This window comes from Apteryx mantelli, chromosome 1 (genome assembly GCF_036417845.1).
Source record: "Apteryx mantelli isolate bAptMan1 chromosome 1, bAptMan1.hap1, whole genome shotgun sequence".
Classification (NCBI taxonomy): Eukaryota; Metazoa; Chordata; class Aves; order Apterygiformes; family Apterygidae; genus Apteryx; species Apteryx mantelli.
In genome coordinates this window covers 184406319-184430986 of record NC_089978.1, presented here as the reverse complement: position 1 = coordinate 184430986, position 24668 = coordinate 184406319, and the positions used below count along the sequence as shown (strand labels likewise).

The window sequence follows — 24668 nt, the reverse complement described above, 5'->3', positions numbered from 1 at the left end:
GTAAAAAAGCAGAAAAGCATCCAATGTTAGGAAATTGCAATCCAATACCATGTAATTTAAACCTGCCATTGCCTCTCCTGTACTAAATGACATACAGATGGGTAGCTCTGTTCCTTCTACTTTGGGAACACAACTGGTCTTTTTATGAGTGTATATACATTACTTGCAAAAAATATTTTTGTCAGAACTGTTTATTTCTAATTGTACCATATTTTAATTATTGTCATAATTAGAGTGCTTTTTACCTGCTATGTTTTGTCAGCTCATTTTTGCAAGTGATTATCAAAGTTAATTCAATATTTGGCAATTTCTGTTATTACTTAGGGAGTTTTCATTCTCAAAAGCAACCGTATTATTTTTCTCTTCTGGTGTGATGAGAATTTTTGCATTATACAAATGGTTTTCACAGTAATCTGTATATACTCCTTCGATTTTCTGTGTGAATTAAGGAAAATATAAGATGAGATTTTCAAAGGAGAGTAATTTCAATGCCAGCCCTAATTTTTAAAGCAGTTTCATTGCTGAAGCTTCTACTTTGTGCATGAAGAAATGACTTGCTGTTGTGGGGTCATATTCTGGTGCTTCAACAGGGGAAAAAATACAATTGTTAATGTTATAAAGTGAAAGGGCCAGGATTCTAGCAGTTAAATCAACCATACTGGAATTCTAATGATTTATACTTATTTTAAGCTACTTTAAAGGATTATGAAATTGTTGCATGTTGTGGCTAAACATCATATGCCCATTACCGTAAGTCTCCAATATAGATGTCTTGTAAAGAGCATTTCAGTTGTAGTTATTTTTGCAGATTTTTTTTAAATGATTGGAAAATGTTACTTTCTTTTGAATGATTGTGTGCGCAACAGTTTAGTACATAACACACACAAGGGCTTTGGCTGTAGCACACTGTCACTGCTCCAGTGGAATCACCTGGCTCTCAAGCAAAATTCTTTTTAAACTTGGATTTGAAGAAATAATCAGCTGCAGTTCAGCTGAGCCATTCTTCGTGCATTAGGGACTGGTCTGGTCATTGACAAGTAAATGCAGAAGCTATGCTGTGGCCGTCTGCCAAAGCAATTATTCAGGATTTAAGCTAAAAAGGCTCCTTCTCCCATATCCTCTCCCTTTGCAGGGTCATGTAGGGATAAAAAAGACTGTAAGGTGGTCTTTTCCCAGGAGGAGCTGAGAAAGCGGCTGACACCCTTGCAGTACCATGTCACTCAGGAGAAAGGGACTGAAAGGTAAGGCAGGATGAAGGAAGTCCAGTCCTCAAGGCAGAGGCATCTTTCTTTTTCTCCCCTTCCTTTTCCTGTTGCTTCCTCGTCTTCCCCACCAACCTTTTTTCCAGGAATTCTGCACTTGTTTATTAACCCCTACAAATTAACACCACTGAAAAGACAAGCATCTGCAGCATGGAGGCCAGGGCCAGGGGTCTTGTGTGACTTTTTAATGAACACTGTATGTCTTATAAAGTCACAGGGCTTATGTTTAGGGTCTGTTTTTAGTTTACTACAAAATGTGTGGAAGTAATAGCAGTTTAGGTACACTTTTTGGAAGACATCACAGTAAGCAGAACCACGAGGGAAATGGCTTCGTGCCAGGAAGCTGAAGTTTTGAAGGTGGTCATTGTAAGTATAGACAATTTGGCTGCAGAAAGAAGGTAGCATAATTTAGTTATTTTCCACCCCACTCCAATTTCTTTTTGAAGAACATGTGGAGAAGGTATTTATTGGCTCATTTGTGGTTGGAATGTCAAAAATTTTCAATAACTGCCCTCACATGGCTTTAGTCGTTGGAAGCCAGCCCTGAATCCTGGAGGAAAAAAAGGACTTGCTTCCAAGACTGTTTTTAGTGAATAAAGTCTCCCTCAGCTGATTCCAACATGAAGGTAGCTTGCCAAGGCCTAACCATTTTTGTTGTCTAATTTATACCATTGAGCTTGGCATAGGGCCCTAGCTTTACCTCTGATCCAAATGTACTAATGATGTAACTTCTTGTTTTCATTCATGACCTGAAAGGGCTCTTTGCCACACATGCAGGGACCCTCATTAATAGGCAACACCCTTCCTGACAGAGCACACTGTCTGCTGCATTTGCGGCATGAGGATCGCTGGGACAGTCCCCTTCTGCTGCCCGGCCCCCTGCATCGCTCCGCACCGCTGGATGGGCACGGAGGCATGGCCTTCTCCTGCATAGCTCACGGTTGTGTACGGAACCAACAACGTGATTTAATGCACACAAACAATCGGAGATTAGGTCATTCTTAAAAATCCTGTTTATAAAAAAAATTGGATCTCATAAAAAGGGTGAAAGGATAATAAAAACAAGCTGCTGAGCACATAGGCTTTTTGTTGGACTAGCACAGCTGATTCGTATTAAATGAATGACCTCCTAGCCTTTTAGATTGTTAACTTAGAAAAATATTCCCTTAAAGCTGTAATATTGCTTTTCAACTAAAAATATAAGGCACACACAGCTTGAAATTGTGAACCAATTATTTCATTTTCAGCTACAAACTTCTGTCACCCTGACAGCCCATCCTCTACTAACCAAGTGCCAACTCTTCATGTCCTCTAAATGGCAGATACCCTAGTGCTTTATGCTTTTAGCTTAGCATCTGAACTTATTGCTAAAGATGGTTTAAAAACAAAACTAGACAAGTGCCTAAGATAATTTAAATTTCAAACAATCCATGTTTACAAAAAATTGTTCTTCTCTGGACAAATGTAGGAAGATTCCAGTTTTTATCTTTTTTTGTTGTTGTCTGTCCTTTGAACTGTGTGACAATTTGCTTCCTTCCGCATGATACATAACTCCTGAGGCAAACTAATGAGGGCATTCCCTTTTTCCTGTGCCTGCTTTATTTGCTTCATTTAATAAAAAACAACTGTGAACTTTTAAATTAAGTGCTTTTTTCTGTAATATTTTTCTAAAGTCCTAGCTAATTTAATAATTTAAAAAAAAACAAAATTCTTTTATTTATTTTTTAAATATAGTGTTGTTGTTTTCCCAGTGCCTTTGAGGGAGAGTACACACATCATAAAGCTCAAGGAATATACAAATGTGTTGTTTGTGGAACTCCTTTATTCAAGTGAGTATACTAAGTATAGTTTTGAGATTACTGTCTCTTAGTTTATATGCTGTGTTCCAATGTATTCCTGCATCTGTTCCAGGACTTACTGTAGTTGTATAAGATAATTTAAATCATTCAAGCTGATAAGGAATACATGAAAAGCAATGTAAATAATAATGCAATAGTAAAATTGTTCTTATAGTAAAGATATAAAAATTTAATAAATAAATATTTAGATAGTAAGATAGTAAATTTCATAGTAAGATAATTTATTCTGGTAGAGTGGGTAATTTGTAAATATTAGCCTTTTTTTTTTCATATACAGCCATGCCAAGGCTATGTAATGTGCAATAGTAACCCTTTAGTCTTTTAATGCATTGGTAGATCTCCAGTTCTGGATGTAAACTAGTTAGCATTACTTGTAGATTGCTTTAAGGTATGGCTTCAGGGTGGCAATGCTCCTTCTGGGCTAGAGCATTTTTTCTCTGACATGGAGAAAGAAATAAATGCTTTTTTAGAATTCAAACAGTTAAGAAAACAAAAACCAGGAAAATTACATTGCTTACTGGATTTTCATCCTTCCCAATTAACACACATACGCTGCTGAATTAGGACCTGAGCCCAGGATTAAGAAAGAAATTATTATTTTGGTGTCTTGCATGAAAAATACTTGTTAGAAGTACTGAGGGAATGATAGTCTTAAATTGCATGCTAGAAGCCATACTGATTGAATTCTCTCAATCTCTGCATCATTCTGCTTTGTTTCAGTTTTTGTTTATGTATATTTTTGTATTTCTGGCCATTTTTCTTCATTCTGATGGAGAATTTCATTTCTTGCTTCTTTTTCCTTGAGTTCACACTGGCTCAGTCCTTCTCAGTTGAAGAGAGACCTTTACAGCAGCATGAAGCAGGATGGTCAGGATAGCACTAACAGTAGACAAAATTGGGTCAGTAGTAGGTTACAAAGAAAAATAAAATTGATGTAGCTCCAGAATCAGCAGACTTGGCAGTGATAGTTGTTCTCAAGAGACTGTCTGTAAAGATGAAAGAAACACTCCATCTCTGTTATGTTTGATTTCTCTGTTAGGATCACCAACACAAACTCCAGTCATAACGTGCATTTTTTGAGTTGGAAAGCTGATTATTATGAACTCTGCCAAGGCCATGTTCTCATGATATGTGTTACTGTGGTGCTTGTCTTGGGGGTACAAAGGAGGGGTGTATAGTCTGTTTTTCTACTCTGCTATTTAGACATTCTCTTGCTTACTATGGCTAAATCTTTATGGGGGAAATCCTAGCTCTGTTGAAGTCAATTCACATTTGGCAAATGAATACAATGGAGCCAAGATTTCACCTTGAACCTTCAGGACTGGGTTCCTTTCTATCATCTGCTGAAGAAAGAGAAGATTTTTTGCAAGGTGAGATTTGGACAGCAGTAGTTCATATAAATGCTTTCCAGTTGCTTTCACAATCTGTTTTCTATGGGAAAAAACCTGCAATATGAGATTTACCTGTGATTATCTTAAATGTGCAGTGTACTTTGGCGTAGTCTTGACTTCTTTGAATTAAAGGTAATGAGTTGGATTTCTCTGTGTGAAATGAGCTATGTGGAAGTGTCCCTCTTTTCAGATTCTCTTGGAGACTCCCCATTGATTTTATGGGAGGATAGAGGAGGAAAGAGATTTTTTTGTTTTTTTTTAATAAATCCCAGGCCAGTGGGCACCTGAAAAAGCCATGCTAATTGTGTCCCAAGGCCAGGACTGGCCTTAGTCCAATCTCCCAGAAGTCTTTGTGTTGTTTTATGACATGAGCTCTCACCACCTCAGATCTCCATCAAATTCAGCCAGTTGCTCTGAAGAGGGTGACAAGTATGGGAACAAACGGAGAGAATTATGGGAGGCCCATCCATTTTGTCTGTAGGGCCAGATACAGCCAGGTAGGTGAGGAGTGGTAGTGGGGTCTTTTCCATTACATAAAATAGAGTGCACAGTGCAGTATAAATGCAGCTATTGCAGTATAAGCAGGAACCCTGGTAAATCTACTCTCACCTGCAAGATCCATGGTGGGCAACTCTCTGAGCTCAACAAAACCTGCCTTGGCATTGTTGCCATGAAGACAATTCTGTCTTCTCCATCCAAATCCTCAGTGATGGAAGCCATTGACTTCAGTGCACTGTTGATCTATGCAGTCTGAACACAAGATACACAATGCAGTCAATGATCTCACACTTCCAAAATATTCTAGCCCTGGAATTAGTGGCAAAAACTAATATGTACAAGCAGTAACCTCAGTGTCATCATGCAGAAGTATACAAATGTTTTGCAGCATTCTCAAGAACTGGCAGGTCAGAATCCTTGGTCTCATACTCAAAATATCAAAACATAACAAATTCTTCAACTAGGGAAGATTCATTCCTGTATCTTGATGACTGCTTCAGCCCAGAAGAAGTGGGGAGAAAATGTTGGTAAGAAAATTTAAAATGTGTGTTATTTACTAAATCTTAGGAGTAAGATGGTAGTACAATAGAAAGAAGGTCCATAGCCCAGTTAAAATACATGCAAATAGTTCTTTTTTTAAATTTTCCAGATAATCATCTGAAACTTGCATTTCCATTTGGTTCTCATTGGGTGTCCATTAATTTTTTTCTTTGTGTCGTTGTAATCTGTAAATATATATATTTGGACTACGGACTTGTCAGTTTAACCGGGAAGGAGACTGGAGCTTCAGCAGTAATATTAACAAACTTCAACTTTTAACATTTCTGATTTATGTTGTTTCATTACCATGTGACATACGAGGTCAGGGAACACATGAATTTTACACTCCAGATGAAAGACCTGTTTTTTGGTATGTCTTAAAAACAGAACTCTGTCTCTATCACAGGAAAGATAAAAGAAACAATTAGGAATTTAACATCTCTTCATCTACCTACTTGTACTAGTGTTATGAGAAACACCCAAGCTTTATGGAGGACATGCTTTAACTTTTTCCACAATCAAAGGTGGCTCACACATAAAATCCGTAATCATGTCATTGAATCTAATTATTCTATCTCTGAACTTTCACACCAGACAGTCTCCTACATCCCAATGCAGCTGCCTAAAGAAAGCAATAAATGAGAGAGACAATAAACTAATCTCAAGAACCTCCTTTCCTGCAAAACAGCCCTGGTGTGGTTTTGTGTTACACTTACTCCAATCTAATTGCTGGCTTGTGCTAAAAGGGGCAACCCTGCTCCCCCCCCACCATTCTCTAGGCTTTTTTTCATGGTTTCCCCTTTATTGGACCTAGCCATAGTGTGGCTGCAGTGTGTCTTGATGCAGCAAATCGATCTGACAGAAAGCTAACCCACCAAAGAAAAAAATATTTAGTGCTCATGAGCTATACCTGATTGTGTTAAGTTTTTGTGTGCCTTGTTTATCATGGTTGGACAGCCTCCAGGGCAAGGTTGTGTGTCTTCATGTCAGTTTACAGAGAGAGACAGCTATGTTTTCTAAGGGCCAAGTGTATTTGAAGGATTGTACCTACTCTTAATTTTTCAAGGAATTTTCTTATATATTATGCAAAAATACCATTCTGTCCACAACCATGGCAAGAAGAGGTCATAATGGATCTGAGTGAAGTATATCCGTGACTTGCACTGTTTCCATAGAAGAGAAACTATTCAGTATTTAATAAACTACAGTCATGTTCTTGGCCATATACAAGACTGTGTGAGAAAGATGTAGTGTGGATGGGTTGAACTGGGAAGCCTAAGAGAATGACTTCCTTTTAAAAAAGAAATATTATTGTTCTGTCAGTTTCCAATTTTTAGGGCCAAAGAAAGAGTTGCCAAGTCTTAATAAATCACCCACTGTTGCCTTTATTGCTTCCTGTAAGGAATTCTCAGTAATGGTGTTGGCTATCCTGAACATGCACCAAAAGAAATAGCTACATCCTTATTCATGTCATGTATTTATTTGATTTTCGTGGAACTTTATCTTTGTGGACTTCTCAACATCTCTTAGACATCCAAAAGTAAATCATTAGAAAAGTAAAATGTGCTTGGGCAATACTGCAATGCCATGAGAATTGTGCCACTCTGTGCCTGTAACTTAAGGGAGGATCTCAATCACCAGGCTAGATCTACAAAAGTATTTCCCTACCACAAGTGCTAAATGCTGTTAGAGGTCTTGCTGCTTTGTAAAATCTACCGTCTTGGCTTAGGTATCTTGGGCTCCCTCTGCAGTGCCTGGGTGCCCAGGAATGGGATTCACAGAAACAGAAAGCCAAGAGCAGTTACCTCAACTAGTCAATAAGAAACAAGAAGGATACAGATATTTCTGGTGTCACCTTCTAGGATGCAAAGCACCTCCTTGCAAGCTGGAGGAAGGAACTTGTCTTCCCAGCTCTTCCTCCTCTTCCTGCGAGGGAAAAACATGTGCATTTGTTTTGTACAGGTCTGGATCCCATAGGGTGTGCTCAGTGTTTGCAAACAGGAATTACAAATGGTAGCTGCATTGCCTTCATTGTGTTCATTGAGAACACAACTGTTGGCCTTGCCAAGGTTTGGCAGCTGCAGCAAGTGACCACCCCACATTATGGTCTTACTCAAATTAGTCTAAATCAGCCAAGTCCCATTGCCTTCAGAAAGACATTATATGTTCCTCTTCTCACTCAGATCAGACATAATGGAAATTTTAGTATTGAGTAAATAGCAAGTACTGTTAGCACGTAGTACTCACCAGCCTCCTTAATTGACTTTATATCCTTTGAGCAGGTCAAATGACAAATCAGCACTGGCTATCTAGCTAAGAGAGCCCCTAAGAAATGACTTTGCCATAGTGTCGGTAGTAAGACCAAATAGAACTACTTGAGCAACTTTACCCACTGTGACTGACTTAGTCTCCTAACAAAATTTGTAGTTCCATGTGTCAAAAATAGCTGGTTCTGTTTAATAAATTCAGTTTGGAGTAGGTTAGCTCTTACCAGTGTAGGACTTGGTCAGCAGGCAGTGTTACTAAACAGTTCTCACTCCAAATCCAGATTTGTAATAGGTCTTGTGACCTTAAAACTTGCATGAACTTCTACAGTTTTTGTGACTCTCCCTCAGAAAAGACTGATAAGAGTTAAAAATCAGAAAAGCTCGTATCATCAAGCAGTGGTTTCCTCTTGCTTCATCAGTTTATGGTTGAAACCGACTTTTGTTTGAAGTCTACTCTGTCACTGGTGAATGACAAATTGTTATGCATTCCTGATTGTCTCAACAGAAATGAAGATAGCAGAGTGCTCGTCTTCCTCAGAGCCATCTACAACCTGGAGGTTCAATTCGCCTCTGAGGGTGGACCATCAATATGAATGTATTTTGCCACTTTATGAAGTTGCTCTTTGAATACAACCTATTAGTATCCTCTACATCTAAACCTACCTGAACACTGAACCTGAGTTGTGATCAGTTTTATGTGTTGGATTAGTTTAGGCAGTCCTGTGATCATGAAAACCGTGAAATCCTGCACCAAGCCAGGAGAAGGTGGCAGCACATGGCCCCTACTGGAAGCTGTTCCCCCTCACCAAATGCAGACCTGCTCTGACTGCATCTTGTTTTCACTGGTGTGAACACACCAGAGCCAACAGCATGCCAGCCTTGCTTCGCAAGATTAATTTCATAGTATCCCTGTTATGCCCTGAAAAGCAGTCCTGGTTTGGTAGAGTGCAGCCTTTTGGAGGAATAGGAGAAGGAATCCAAATTCTCTGTAAACTCATGAAAGAGGCTTTCTAAATGGGAAGAAAGGTGTTAAAGGTTTGGGCAACTTGTGAAAACTCAATCACAGAAAACCTTACAGGTTTAAATCAATGCTTCTTTTACCTGCAAGAACTGTACATACCCTCATAGGCCTCTCATGGAAAGACAGAGGGAATGTGGACAGCCTGGAACAAGAAAAGGAGAGGCTGAACTCAAGACCAAAATCTTTGTTATGATTCCAAAAAGTCTTTCATTTTTTTCCAATTCTAGATAGTAGCTCTAATGCCTGTGGGAAAGCAGAGTTAAGGGAAGGCTCTGTGTGATTTAAAATGCAGGTCCCCTCAGGCACCTGAGTGCCTAATGAAGCAGAGGCAGCATTGAATTGTCTGGTGGGCAGGAATGGCTTTATGCAAGAGGCTGGTGAGAAATGCACCGCCTGCGAGCATTTTCCGAGGGAAGCTACTGGTGTGTGGGAGCACGGATGGTGCGCTGCTGCATGCTCACTTTTGGTGCCAGCAGATGAACCCGCTTCAGGCAAGCCCATGACTGCGAGAGTCAGCCCAGCAGCTGTAGCAGTGTGCTGTTCCTGGAGCTTCAACTGGCAGCTACAAATTTCTGTGGCTGTTTGGAAGAGCAGTTTATCCTCTAGGTCCTCAAGAGCTCCTCAGTGAAAGAATTGCACATTTGTGTCCTTTAGTTCAGAGGCTGGGCAGATCCAAGGCCTGCAGCTGCTGCAGCCCAGGCTTGGGGGATGGCATTCGCTGGCCACAGCTGCAGAGCTCATGGGGAAAGACTCCATTCACTGTGTGTTTGGCAAGTGCGGCGCAGAGGAGTTGCAGTCATTATAACAAATAGATGATTCTGCACTTCTAATCAGCTCATGGGTAATTTTTAATATACTTTAGCTGGCAGCTTCTTGGCTGATTCTCAATGTTCATTTTACTCCCCTCATATAAGTACTGAACTCTGGAAGATTTCCGCTTTAGGATTAGGACAGGGAGAGCTAATTTAAAAAAAACAAAAAACATTTCATCTCATCTTTTCCTTGATCCACAAGCCACATGGTCTTGGTTTTCCAGTAGATCAGCTCTGTCATAGTTAGCTGGTTGCTGCCCACAAATGTAGTAAGTGGTAAGGCATCCTCCAAGCTACTGCATTAGGCTGCAAAAACAGCCTAATGTTGACTGTGCAAGGAGCAAGTAGGATGAGGCTGCCAGCTACAAGCCAGTACAGCAGTAAACATGGGGTTTCCTTTTGCTTGTGTTTCCTAGCTACAACTGTTCTCAGCAGTCAGAACTAGAACAGTAATATCAGGGATCTCAGTTTGCTAGGCAGAGGACATTTCAACAAGTGTGATTTCCAGAAGGTAAAAGATTTCTTAGGAGGTAGATAGAAGGTGAGTATTAGGGATCAAAAAAGAAGGAAAAGGGGAAGACTTGAAATGTAATGTTTTAAATATTTCAAGGCCTCACTGAGACAAGCCTGTGAGATTGTTTTGATTTACTTACTGCTGAGCACTGCTGAATCTACAGTACTGCAAATCCCTGTTGAAAGTATTTAGGAATAAGAGGAAATAAATGCAAAGATTTCCATAATCCTAAGGATATGTATAGGTGACTTCCACTGATTTTATTAAGAATTTCATAGATATTTTGACTGTAAAATTTCATTGTGTTATTTGTAAACTTTTAAGTTTAGTATTTGATTTCCCCTACTATAAATTGACATTCCTTTGTATTGATTGTGCATCAGTCACCCTTCTTGGAAGAAAGTTGGTCTTATTCCATGTTATGCTTTACTGTGTGTATGTATATACCTAAAGTAAAAATCAGGTACAGTGAATTGACATGGAATATGACTACAGAAGCTGTAGGTTTCTATTTTTATATTTTTATAACTGTCACATTAAAATAAACTCTGGCCGGAACTCACCCAAGTCCACTCACTGACTAACAAGGTATCGAAATACTTTCTTTCAATTTGACTTTTCATCAGTATGCAGAATAGAAATTATTACAGCATCCATCCACAGTGAATCAATTTTTTTTTTTTGTAGTTTAGGAAAGGGAGATTAAAAATTAATTTTTAACCAGGCTTCCTAAGGAAGTAAGGCTCACGGAATCATGCTGTGTGTCAATACTTTCGGAATAAGAAAACCTTATTATTGAATCTACTGGCCAATTTCAGCTAAATTTGACAGGGAAATAGATATTAAACCTCAGAGATAGTAAGTTCTTATAAGTTCCATGAAATCAAGAGAGAGATCCCATTCACGCCACCTCTGAGGGGAGGCCTGAACAAGAGTTCAAGTATATTATTAGATTATACCAGACAATATTATTTTAAATAATATATATATTATTGTATTATACCAGAAAAATCCACATGAAGGTGGAAGAGAGAGAGACATTATGAATGTCCAACTTTGGGAAATATCTATGAGAAGTTTCACCATATCAGACACCACAGAATCTCCCCACTGGCCACAAACCAGCAGGATACCCTGCTTTGCTAGTTCAGCTGCCCAAGGAACTACTTGGTGCTTAATGGTCAGGGGCTTCTCAAATTCCTTCATGATGAAGATCTCATAAATTCCTATATAGTTACATCAGGTATTAATTTTTACATTGGAATACTTCTGCATTTTTTTCTTTCTGGAAACTTGCCTTGTTACTTGGAGCTTGTGCTCATGAATAAGATTAGTGAACATTTTCATTTAACAGTTTGTGCTTTGAAAAGACAAGAGCTATGTCCATACATGTAAACAGCATGAACAAAGGCCTGTTCTCTGGGCATAAAGGCAAGTGACACAGCATGGCTCTTGTCTGTAGGGCTAAATTCTCCTTTCCTCCGAAACAGAGTGGCCTGGTCCATCTGCTTGTGGGGAATGGTCCCTTGCCCGTGTCTCTCCTGCATCTTGCCTAGCTCCTGCTTAGGTGAGTGCTAGTTTGTAATATGATATGGGCCAACGCAGTGTCCAGGGACATGTTCACAACTGAACAGTTGTGTCCTGGCCTTGTTTAGCTTATTAACAACACCATAGCCAAGAATGCTCATACCCCAACTCAGAATTGTCTGTACTGTTGGGGACAAACTGGAAAGAGAGAGGAATGATTTTATTCTGTTTAGTCACCTGGGCTGGGACACTGGTTGGCTTGGATTGCCTCAGGAACCTGCTAGGATCCCTGTCTCTTCAGCAGACTGCCGATGCCACTATGAAATAAAATTTCTTTGAAAAAAAAAGTGTATCAAAGTTGCAGCTATTATCTTTACAATTGCGACAGATCATATTCAGTCAAAGTCTTTTTCAGAGGGGAGTAGTGTTTTGAATGTTTGCCCCTACCAATGCTGTGTTTAGCATTCTTGAAGCAAGACCTTGCAAAGGAACAACCTGCTATAAAATGCTAGTGCAAAGGTGAAAGAAAGTCCAAAAGAGTCAGTGGCTCTCTTAGTATTGCAAAGGAAGGAATTGTTATAAAGATCAGAACTACAGAGATTTCATCAAGTGCTTTCTGAGAGCTGTGGTACCTTCAGAATCTGTTTCGAATGTTTATTTTGCTTCAACAAAACCTGAAACTAATAAAAACTGCATTGAGAAGGGCGAAAGAAAAAGCCAAAGTTGTAATGTAAGGGCAGAGATTCTGCAGCAAGTCCGCTTCCCCCTCTCTTTACCAAAAGCCTACTCCACTGACAAACTGCAGATCTGTATTAGCTTTAACTGTGGTGTATCTGGTCATTCTGTAGTATGTGGCACTGAACAATTGTAGTTCAATCATACTTGGGAAGGCAGTATTAGAAAATTCACAGTACAAGAACATACAGTGATTAGCATTATCTTTTTCTTTCTCATCAGTTGGCATTCTGAACATCAGGTTTACAGTGCCTTTTGAAAGATACAGGTCCAAATCTGCTACCTCTTTACAGTACAGATAAAGTGACCATCATATATTTTATTGTTTGTGTTTGATTTAGTTCTCTCTGGGATCTTTAAAAGTATTTCGGCACCTTGCCCTTGGCTAAATCTTTCCAGGGGCCCAGTACTTCCATGCTTCCATACTTCCATGTGTTGGTAGTTGAGCTGCTTGGCGTCTGTGTTCCCACATGTGTTGTATGTGTTTGAGTCATATCACAGTTGGAAATGGAAAGCACTTTATAAATGTTTTTTTACTATCTTTATTCATATAACTGCCTTTCCAAACATATTTCTGAATGATTCCCTGACTTCCAGAATACTCCCACAGGGCAAAAGCAAAGAAAACATGCACAGAGCTATTCTTTGTTTTTCTCTCTTGATGTAATAAATGATAAAAGACAGTTTGTAAAGTCAGTGCCTGGCTCTGTAAGGTGCATATTGTCTGGCGGGATGCTGAGGTCGAATATCAGAGTACATACAATGATAACAATGTAGAGAGGAGTTTTTCCTTTTAGTTAAATTAGCTTTAAAAATATAAAGGAGGTAGAGGGAATGTTTTTGTTTGTAGCGGAACATGCCTTTGGTACTTTTACTTTTGGTATTTAATTTTATTCTCCTTATTTTATTGGCTTTTTTTTTAGTTGCGTATTTTTAACACCTGCGTGCAACTAGTTTCTGATAGCTTTGTCTAGTGTACTGTAAATAGAAAGATGTAAATACTAGAAGATCTAGAGGAAAATGCTGATTCCATTGAAATTACTGGAAGCTTTGCTATTGCTTCAAGTAGGTCAAGATTTTATTTCTGATTTCTAACTATAAGGATTTCTCTCTGCACACTCTCCTTGATGATGTTTGAACACATTACATTCTTGTGAAATACTTCTCTCTCATCTGTTAGTTGTTGCTTATTTGCAATGCCAAAGACTCTTCATTATCTTCCCCCCTTTCTCCTATGCCTTTCTTAGATCTTAACAATTTCTGTACTATTGTGCCCTAAATTTTGCGTTGTTTTCCCAAGGTGACATGGTGACCATAACAAGGGTGACCCTCCTCTCAGATGGCTCCCAGTGCTACCTCCCATGTTGTGTTTTCTTTTGTGGCTATTCTGCTGTTGCCAGACAAAGTTCTATTCATTTATCGCCCTGTATCAGCTTCCTGATTTGTTGTCCAGTAATTTATGACTGTTTAGAGCTTTGGTGCTCATTACACTGCCCGGTGACCCTTGTGACCCCTCCTCCCCACCTACTCTGCCATCTTCGCCCAGGGCCAGTCGCCGATGCCCCACGTCGGAGCGCTTGTGTCCGTGGCAAGGTGAACTGAAGGTCACTAGCCCAACCTTGCGTGGCATGTGGCATCCTAGGTCAGGATGGTGCCTATGCAGGGCCGTGCCATGAAACATGTTTCAACAGAAGAAAAACAAAGCCTGCAGCAGAAGGCGCTTGGTAGTACAGGCTAATCAGGCTGAAGAGTAATGTGTCTGTTGCCAAAAAATTAATAGATGAATAGAGATAAATGGTGAGGTAATTCACCTTCTATTGGTTTATTGCGCAATTATGGTTCAGTTAAAAAACAAAGAAGAATACTTACAAGGTCCTATGTGTATTTTATAAAGCTGGAAGTTCGACTGTGTGGTAGGTGATGTTTAAATAGAGCTGGGAGGGAAACTCTCCTTGCCTGAAAAAGATTGAAATGTCAGTACTTCTGTTCTGCATCAACATCTTGTGAAGGTTTTTGTGAAAGGCCAGAGGGCTGTCGGAGGGGTGAGCAGGAGATGTGAAATGTAGCCAACAACTTGATAGAAAGAATATTCAGGTACAGGTTTTTTTGTCTAGTTTTTCACCCATGCAGGCTGAGAACTGGGGTCTTTGTTTGACTAACTAATACCAAATATCGAGAATTTAGACAGGAAAAATTTGATTGTGCTGCCCATGTCCTAGCCCCATTTAATCTACTGCTAAAGACTTAGCAGATAATTCTGTCTCAGCCAATGACACCCAGCTTTATTTGCTGTTTTGAGGCCAAATCTATTGAAACAAATATAGGTAGCTGAGGCATTGATGATACAGTGATGAGCAAGAGGGAGCAGTCTAGGCAGATAAACTGCTGCTTGAGGAAAATATTGTAAATAACACTGAGTAAGCAGCTTTACATGGCACAGTATCTTTGACTTGAGCTCCATGGAATTCCCCGTAGTTACTGGCAGACACCTTTTTGTAGGGTGGGCCCTTTATCCCGCTACGCATCGATACGAACTGAAATACATTCCCAAGCAGCAGCATGGACTGGTGACCAGGGAGGTTACTGGCAGTGTTAATTTTGAAGGCAGGTCAGCAACATACTTTCTTTGTTCAGTGCTTTTGGTATTTATACTATATTTATAAATATCAATTACATAGATAACCCAGGAGAGAGAGAATGTTTTACCATTCTGTCTTTTTACCACATGACAGTTTTATTTAAAACATAAAAGACAATGAGAAATGGAGTAGGTGGAGAATGAGCAAACAGGAGGAGAGAAGGGAGTTGTTTCCTTTTTGACGGCTTTAACTGTTTACATGAATAGTGTGGGCTTGTTCATTTTTCTTGACTGTGATTGATTTGATGTTCGTTTACTGTATTGTAGATCCTTGCTATAGGACTAGGATGCCAGTTATGCAAATATATAGAATATGTGTAAAATACACCGGCATACACCTGCATGTACAAACTTATAAAATAAAAGAAGAAAACAAATCTATGCTTAGTTCTTGAGTTTCAGTTATTTTTTGCCAAAGGAAGGGCTGTAAATTCCAAAGATACATCCACTCCCTGATACAGCCTAAAAGGATCCAACATTTTACTTCCTACTTAGAATTTCTGGGGAAATGCGTTTTCCTGCCAACGTAATATCCTTTAACAAAACTCCCGCTGGTCAGACCTTGTATCCTGCTGTGACAGGCGTGAACATGTGTACAACTGATTGTTAGGGTGCAATATAAATCTGGCTGGAACATGCCCACTAATTGGTTTGAGAGCTAGATATAGACAATGCTGTCTTATAGCAGATTGTGTAGATAGGCCTAGTCATAGGGTTAATTCTGCTTGACAGCACATCAGCAGCATCTTGAGAGTAATTACCCAACTTAAGTTTTCCCACAGTTGAATTGAGATCTTCAAAGGCTTCTACATTTACAAGTATTATTAACCTATATCTGAAACATGATGTTCCCACAAGAGCTAATTTTTTTTCCCCTTTATTAAATATACAGGTTATAGGGTTCATTTGCTAAGTGCTAAGCCCTTAGAAGAAAACACTACTTGTTAGAGAGGGAAAAATCTGCAGTGCACGACCAAAGCTAATGGTGCATAATGCTCACATCATTGTCTTTTTGCAGAGACTTTAAAACAAGTTAAAATTTAGGTCTGGCTCCCTTTCTCTCTCCCTCTTTTCCACCTCCCCCCACCACTTTCCACTTTTAAGAAAATCAAGCCACTTATTCATATGTACAGAGTGAGTAAATTAAAGAGACACACAAACAAAACCCTCATTGGATGTTGTTCAACTAAGTACAGATCACTGGATACAATACATATGATGTTAATGAAACGGTATCTGCTTCAAAAATAGATTGGAAACATTCATGAATAAATTAAATTCTGCTAATGACTTTTTAAAAATGAAAATGAATGAAAAAGTATTTATTTCATATGAACAACTGTTATGATTCACAGCATGTAACTTAATCCTGTTTTCAAATTTATATTCTATTTTCTGCATTCATTTTGTGATTTGTCTTTTAAAAAATCTTCTCTGTAGATGTACTTTGTAAGAAAATCAAAATATCAAAGATAATACTTATTACTAGGGATCAAATGTCCTTGAATGTATCAAATATTAACATACATAGGGAAACTATCTTGTTTAATACAATATTTGCAGGGTGGGGGGTCAGTCTGTCAAATGACTTTTATAGCATAAAGCAGTTCTTGTAACTTATGATCTTTTTATTTTCCTTTGCAGGTCAGAAACAAAGTTTGACTCCAATTCAGGTATGTTTAGATTTTCAGTGTTTTGCTGAATGTATACTACTCAGGTTAATCTCAGAAGAGTAGTTTATCAGTTCAAGTTCAATTTAATTTTAAACAGACTGGGGTAGGTCAGTCTTAAAAAGGATCTTCACTTCTCACCATCTAAAACCAGCATTATTACTGCTGAAACCTTTGCTTTCATTCCCTTCATTAGTTCCTGTCTTCTTACTTTTTCCCCAAAGATGATCAGGATGATGTATCTTGTGACAGGCTTTAATTGATCCAAAAAAATTATAGTGCAAATAAATGATAATGCAAACTAAAGCAAATGGAGGATTGAAGTGAAGTTTGAGAATGATCACTGCTTTAAAGAAGAATATTTTTCTTCCTGGTGGACAAAGACCTTTCATGGAAATTTGAAGTCAGTGCAGCCTATCTGTCAGGAAGCAGATGATTTGTCATCAAATTTTCGTGACAGATGCATGTACACAATGTATGCCAGACCAGTCTGTAGAGTTCTCTCTAGGAGGTTTTGCAAAAGGCAATCTCTCTCAAGTTGTCTTTTTAAAGAATTTTAATGTGTTGTTGGGATTGGGAGGGAAATGAAGGTCAGTCTAACAAGTTAATGTGTATCTAACAAGACAAAAAACACAGGACAGCAAACAGGGAAACAGTTGGGGAAAAACGGAGGTCCTAATACCAGACTGTTACTTGCACAGTTAACTGTTCTTGGGTGTTCCTTAAAGTTAAACAGTAGTACATTAAGAATAGCCTGTCATCCTGAAACCAGCTGACATGTCCATTGCCTGAAAAGGTCATTCAAAATAAATTTTGTGTTAGGATGATAAGACTATTTTAAACAGAAAATCTGATATTATTATGGCAATCTTTTACTTAGGCCAATGTTATCTTTATAGGATTTACCTAATGCAGTGATTGCAGTTGCTTATAATGATACGAATTTTACAATATATATTAATCAGAGCATTTATGAAATAGTTTCCTTTTATCCCAGTTAAAGCATGATTTGGGTTTGCACTGTGAGGTATTATTCTTCCTTTTCTTTCCACAGTAGATTTTATCTTTGGAGCTCTATGGGAGTGAAATCTACAGCAGAAAGCATTTATAGAACCAGTTCCTATTTCTTGTATACTTGAGTAATCTTGCTTCTATTGTGATTTTAATCTGTGAGTTTGAGGTTACTCAGTTTAAATATTGCTTGAATGAACTACATGCTAAGGTTGCTTCTTAGATCTTGACAATACAGTTTTACAAGGGGAGGATAGCTTCACACACTTTTGGCCATCACCCACTTCTTTTTTTTTAATAAAGTCGCCAGAACTATGGTATGGAGCAGATGTCAAACAGTTCACTTTTCTGTTGGGGTGAAAATGTTCTCTGCAGAACTTCCATTTGCTCTGTGGATTAAGCTACAGTCAGGGGCTCTTGTTTTCTGGCTTTTTCTTTTGAAGCAGCGCTCTAGCTATGTGCTGTATTCTGCCTGCCATTCTCCTGAGGTGACAAGCTTGGCAGTGAAGGCAGGGGTATGGTATTTCCTAGGAAGCGAATAGCATCTATAAAACTTTTCCACAAAGATCTTTGGCACCATCACAGCTAAGGCAAACCCCTGCTCAGTAGCTGTCGCCAGACCTCTGTGATTGGACTCTGTAGGTTGAATATGTGCTTTTCAAAAAATTTTTTCCATTTGTGTGGGCTCCACATGCTTCTTTCCTTGAGTTGGTGCGTGTTCTGGGAGCAGACTGTCTCACAAAGAGGTGCTGGAAGGCCCAAAGACTGCGGGATTACAGTTACTCTCCCTGCCTTCCCTGAAGGTACTCCTTAAGCGTTATTCTTCCAAGGCTGGAGCTCTGGCCTTATGAACACTTGTTGATACAATTTGCCTCCCCAAGAGCACAGAGCTCATAGAGGTTGTAATAGGATTTGAAAGTAAAGACCATTTATAGTTGGCCACACGAAAAAATGTATAAATCTAAATGAACAGTAAAAGATCCAGGGTCTTCTTTATCTCCGCTATTTTTTGCTTCTCCTAAGTATTCTCTGGACTTGCATCAGAACTCTCTGCAGCAGGTGATTAACTAACTTTGTTTTGCTGAGTGTCAACATCGGGCACCATGAATGTCAACAGGAGTTTTCAGCCTTGTGCTTTCCACTTCAAAGTGCTTTGTATGCCATCAGTAATACAGTGTGAGAATGTCTGGGGCTGAGGAATTTCGTAGATTTATTCCTCATTTTTTTGCAGAGCATCACTTTCATCTTCTGTTTTTGATCTCTTCCCCTAAATCCCTGAAAAAGTCCTTGGTTTGAATAGTTTCAGGCTTTCCTGTCATGGGACCCTGGCCACCTCTGCAACATGTTCCCCTCTCCTGGTGATCCATCATGAATTGCCAGTGTGTGTGGCTGTGTGTGACCAGGTTGTGTCCCTGGTCTGGCTTTGTTCTTTGCCCCCAGAATGTTATATTAGGAACAAAGAATTATTGAGGTTTAGCGATCTATTATTATCAGCTCTCTATTACCCCTTTGAGTCTCACATCCAAATATAGTTGTTAAAAGATAGTAGCAAAAACAGATAAAACATATGGTTAAAATAGCATTTTAAAAAGGGGAAATCACAGAGAGTTCATAACCTCAAACTGAAGTTCATGGCCAGAGATCCCAAGACTAAAAAAAACATTATCTTTGTGCAGCAGCCTTCCCTTTATGGCTCAGTTGTTCCACTAAGAAGCTCTTCTTGATAGACTAATAGTGTGAGCACTTAGAGTTTATAGTTTGTTTCCAACTGATTTCAGGTGAGAGCAGTGAGATGCGACACTAAGATGAAGTCAACATGTATCACCTGATTAAGTTTTCCCACAGTTGAATTGAGATCCCCATGTATCACATCACTTCCTTTGTTTCTCCACCAAAAATTTTGCAATCCCCTTTCCTGTTTTAACCAAAACCAGGCTATGAGCCCAGCTGCCCTCCTACTGCCCCTGAGTGAATGGGGGAGGGCAGGTAGGCAGTAGATGGATTGGTGATGAGGGGCATCCTCATGAACAGATCTTCCTCTGGCATGAACAGATGAAGTACCCTATGTAGCACCATGTTCTGCATAATGCAGGCCTTTGACATGCGCAAATATGGCATTGGTTTTATAAAGACTGCTGCCATTTGAAACCAATGACTCTATGCAACCTTGAGTTCCTTAGGGATACTTTAAGGCATTTTCATGTCCCTCATTTTCTTCTGAATTGCCAGGACTGTGGTTCCTGAGTAAACCAATGGTCCTGCAAGTCTGCAAGCAGGTGACACTCTTGTTGCTGCATCTCACTTTCCATGTTCAGTCTCTGAATCCTCTCTGCTCTGTAGAAGAAGAAAGGAGATAAAGTGTGCTGAGATATTTTCACCTTGCTGAGAAGAGGGTAAATTAGTCCATATGGAACTTGTTACCATGGCAAGACTGCTTAGGTACAGCTAGCTGAAGTGCTTCTTCTCTACCCTGCAGTCTGTGGGGCAGATGTACTTCTAGACTTTATGTAGATGGTAAACAACCTCAGTTAAAAGGGGCAGCTAGAGCAAGAGAATCTATGGCTCAACATTGGAGAAAACCGTGGCAAGCAACCTGTGTTGTCTCTGCAGTTAAAAGCCACCTACTATGGTCAAGGAAGGGAAAAAAATAATCACTAAGGTTTTAGATTCATGAAATGGGCTAGACAAACAGAATTTTCTCATAGGGAAACTGGTTTTATTGAGGTGTGATATACTGAAGAAGAGAAAGCCTTTGTCTGTGTCCCTGAAGGAGAGGTCAACCTCCAAGGACTCCTGCCCCTGGAGGTAAGATACCAGCTGCATTCTCTGGATGCATGTGTCCTGAAAGCTATACCTGCTTCAGGACTTTGAAGGAGAGAGTCATTTCTGAGTGCATGGATGCTCATTCTGACCAAGGAGACTAGTAGATGTGCAGTAAACTATTTCTTTTGCTTGAAATATATCTGTAATAAAAGTTTGTATTGAATATCTCTTTTGAGGAAGATATGCTGTGTTATGAACTGCATATGTATAACTTTATGAAGTTTAGCCTGGAAATCTGTAGGCTTAGAATTATTTTGATTGCCAAAAGCTAGAGAACAGTTAGCCTCCTTTTTGTCTTTGTTTATTTTGATTTTTATGGATGTTTCTGTGTGAATGTGTATACATATGTATAGGTATACATATACATACTATATATATGTATATATATATACAGCAGCAGCACCAGCATATAGATACATGAAATATGAACATAGGACTGTTGCGCTGCCTGCTTTCCTCCCTCTCTTTTTCTGTATTTTTCTGTTCACAATGGGAAGATGTTCACTTACAACTGTGCACACAGTTGTCTTTTAATTACAGGGTAAACGCTGTCATGTTGGAGCAAGCATGCTGTGTTCTAGTTTAGCTCATGCTACTCAAAGCAGTTCAAGCTAACTGTTGAACCTCAGAATGAAATAATTTTATTCTAGAATGGTTGTGTTCATGTAGGGAACTATTCTAGAATCTGTCCTGTGCTCTAAATTCACCCCTAACGTTAATTCCAGGTAACTTGCAAGTCTAGACGTGTCCTTATTAAGCATTTCTCAATAGTTATTGCACTTGCCATTCCTAGAAATATGTGTGAAATATTGAAGAATTAAAAAAGTCCTTTTGAAGCAAGTACAAAGTCTGGAATATAGCTTTAAAAGTGCCCAGTAGGCTCACTATAAATGAAAAACCTGGAAATGTTGCTCAGCACTGAAATATTAGGCAAACATTGTCAAAAGAAGATTAATTTGAACTTGAGAATTAACTTAAAAGAAGGCTGTAAAATTCCTATATTGATGATTGGGATTTATCTTATAAATAGCTATAACATCTGTAGGGGACACACATTCTTCACATCATGACTAACAGTTCTGTCTGAGAAACTTTTTTCTCTGCTGATTCTTTATACATCTATAGCTGGCAGAATTTCTTTCTCAAAGACCATGGGGTTAGCTTCATGCTGTTAGAAGATCTTATGAAATGAAACAATTTTGCTTTCCTGTCATAATATGATGAATTTCACTAGTACTGAAAATAAATTAAAAAAAAATACTTGGAAGCAAAAAAAATCATAAGAAAGATATATACTTTTTAAAGAATTTTGGGGGAATTTGTTATGGAACAAAGTAGACCATAAAAAACAAAGTAGAAACAATTTTGTTCTAATTAGTAGTATTCTAGTATTATCTAAAATGTGTGTAGTCTACGTGCTTGGTTAGCAAATTTTGAGAAGCTCTGGTTTGCTGTAGGTACAGAGCAATAACAGGCTGATGAAAGTGAGTTTGACAATGTAAGAACTATATTGGTATATCAGTTAAAGAAGGACTTTTTAATTAAGAGAAAAATCAGTCATGATAATCATAATGCTATTTTTAACATTCAGAACTTGTCAGTCTCAAAAACTGTCACTGAACATTGTTAAATCCATTTTAGGAATGGAAAAATAATCATAAAAATTCAAGCAGTTGTCTCAGCATGAATGATAATGGTGAGTTTCCTACTGCCTATAAGGAAGGCAGGAGTTTTCTTGGGGAACCTCCTGTATTATTTGATATATCATGCATGTTACTGTGGAGGCATGCCACGTGATATACAAGTGATAGTGCTGGCAGTGAGATTGTGAAGGGGAAGAAATGTGAGTTTGTATTAAAAGGAGGAGGTAAATCCCCAGACAACACCCTTGGACTCCAGTGGAGTCTCTATTGTATATGTGTCGTTGAGATGGTAGCACAGAGGAAGTCAAAGACTGTAGGATGTAACAAAGTGATAGTCATGGAAGCACCATGCTGTAGAAACACATCTGTGCCCTGGCAGAAGAGAGGAGTGTCCCAGGGTCTTCAGCTGTCTTCAGCTGTATTCTTCATCATTTGCTGAGGCAGCTTTGCATTTCTCTCAAAAAAGAGATACATCTCCAAAACCAGTTCTTCTGTCTCCCTTCTTGGCTGAACTGTGCCTGTGTACAGATTAAGTGAAATACACAGCATAACTATGTAATTCTGTATCACTCTTTGGGTAAGGACGTTGGAAAACATTCTGATTAATATCAGGAATTAAGCTATAACAGCTATCCATGCAGCTAAAGGCTGTTCTGGGGGATGCTAGCTTTTGTTGGATCCCTGCCGCCCCAGCACAAAGCAAGACAAGGAGCCCCCAACAGTTTCTGGAATTTCCTTTGCCTGCCTTGTCTGGAATCACAGTGGCAACTAGTGACTCTGCTGTTTGCTTCTCCTTTCCGCATATCGTTTTTTCCACCAGAGTGTCTGTTTCCTCATGTCTTCAGCACTGCACAGTGCTGCTGCCCCTCTATCCCCATAAAAATTCCCAACCTTTCCTCTGTCTCCTCTTGTATTTACTGCTACAGTTCCCTTAATGTGGCTCCTACAATGTACTAACTTGCTAGGCTACATGATTCAGCACAGGTGTTAGAGAACAGCTGAAGAAAATTGTAAGACTGGGGATGGTCAGATGTTTTCCTCTAATAAATTTCTCTTGGCTACACTTCCAGATGTTCAGCAAGAGACTTTCCAAACTCTCAGTATCAGCCCTGATTTCCCCTAGCCTGTCATCAGATCCATTATATGAAAGTCATCAGTACAACTATTAAGAACACAATGAACTCTCCTCCTGAGTAAAAAAGAAATGAAAACCAAAAAGCAACTTGAAAGTGAGCATCGCTTACTGACCCTTGCTACTAGGGAAGCCTGAAAGAAACTTAACTAGCTTGAAACCTTAAGACCTTGAAGCAGCAGGGTATTTAGTAATCATCCACCTATTGACTGGATGGTACATCTAAATGCAGATTGCCAAATCAATTCCTAAACTTTATCAGTGTCATCTTCTTCATCCAGGAACTGCATCCAGGCTGTGAGAGAGTGATTCTTGATTTCTTCTTAGCAAGGCTGAGTAGTTCAAGGAACGAGGGGCAAAAAGAGATATTTGATGTTCATAACAATCAAATCAACAAGTTCATCAGTCACTCTACAACCAAAGTATATGATTTAAAAGCATAAAAGGATTACTTGCAAAGTCTGTAAGACGGAAAGTGGCAAAATCAGCAGAGCTACTGAAGAAAAGGGCTGCTTCACTGCTTTTTGGATGGGAGGTTCTTGGACAGATGACCTTTCCAGAATCTCTTACTACTATGAAGAATTATTTCCCTCTCTCTGGGCACCGCCAATGTATACATTCTTGAAGGGGCGCATAAGCTGGCACAGTGAGACGGGGGAGAGAGCAACTACCTAAACAGAACAGTAACTCAGAATATCTTACTTGTCATTACTTGTTAATGCTGTTTTGTTCTTGGCATTAACAACTCTACAAGCAGATCGTTAAGGATGCAATGGCTGGACAGCACAGCCTGTTATATTTGTTAAGCAGTGGGATGAGGCCTTAAATCCAGATGCAAGCTGAACCATCTGTTGAATGTTTTCAGGGCCATAGTACAACACGATTAGGAATATAGATGACTGGGACATCTAACTGCTACATCGCAATGAATTATGTGCCAGTACTAGCCCTAACCTGTGATAACTGATCATCACCCTGCTTTCATATCTCATATTGCTATTAGTTCAATATATAGAACAGTGTCTTAATTTGTGGAGGGCTGATTAAAAACATTGTAAGCTTGCAGAGAAGCTTGCTTATCTAGGATTTTTAAAGAAGGCAGCCGGTTACCTGAGGACTCCAAATTTATAACTGACTTTGCAACTGCAGATGTCTCTTTTTCCCACATTCTCTGTTCATCTTATTCATAACTGAACTCTGCTATTCCTTGCTATCACTGGCATGATTCTTCTCAGCTGTCCAAGTAATTTAATAGGAAGCCTGTTCATTTCCACAAACTAGATCCTTGAATCCAGCAACTGAAGGCCAGCAGCCTTGATCAGACT

The 24668-nt window shown here is 39.1% G+C and overlaps 1 protein-coding gene across 1 annotated transcript in view; it reads left to right on the top strand.

The window, feature by feature from the left end:
• The window catches only part of MSRB3 (methionine sulfoxide reductase B3), a 95248-nt gene that overhangs the window by 36429 nt on the left and 34151 nt on the right, over positions 1–24668 (top strand). Inside the window, 3 exon segments of the mRNA XM_067313933.1 lie at positions 1133–1241; positions 3014–3091; positions 16709–16737. Of these exon segments, the coding sequence (XP_067170034.1) occupies positions 1133–1241; positions 3014–3091; positions 16709–16737 (216 nt within the window).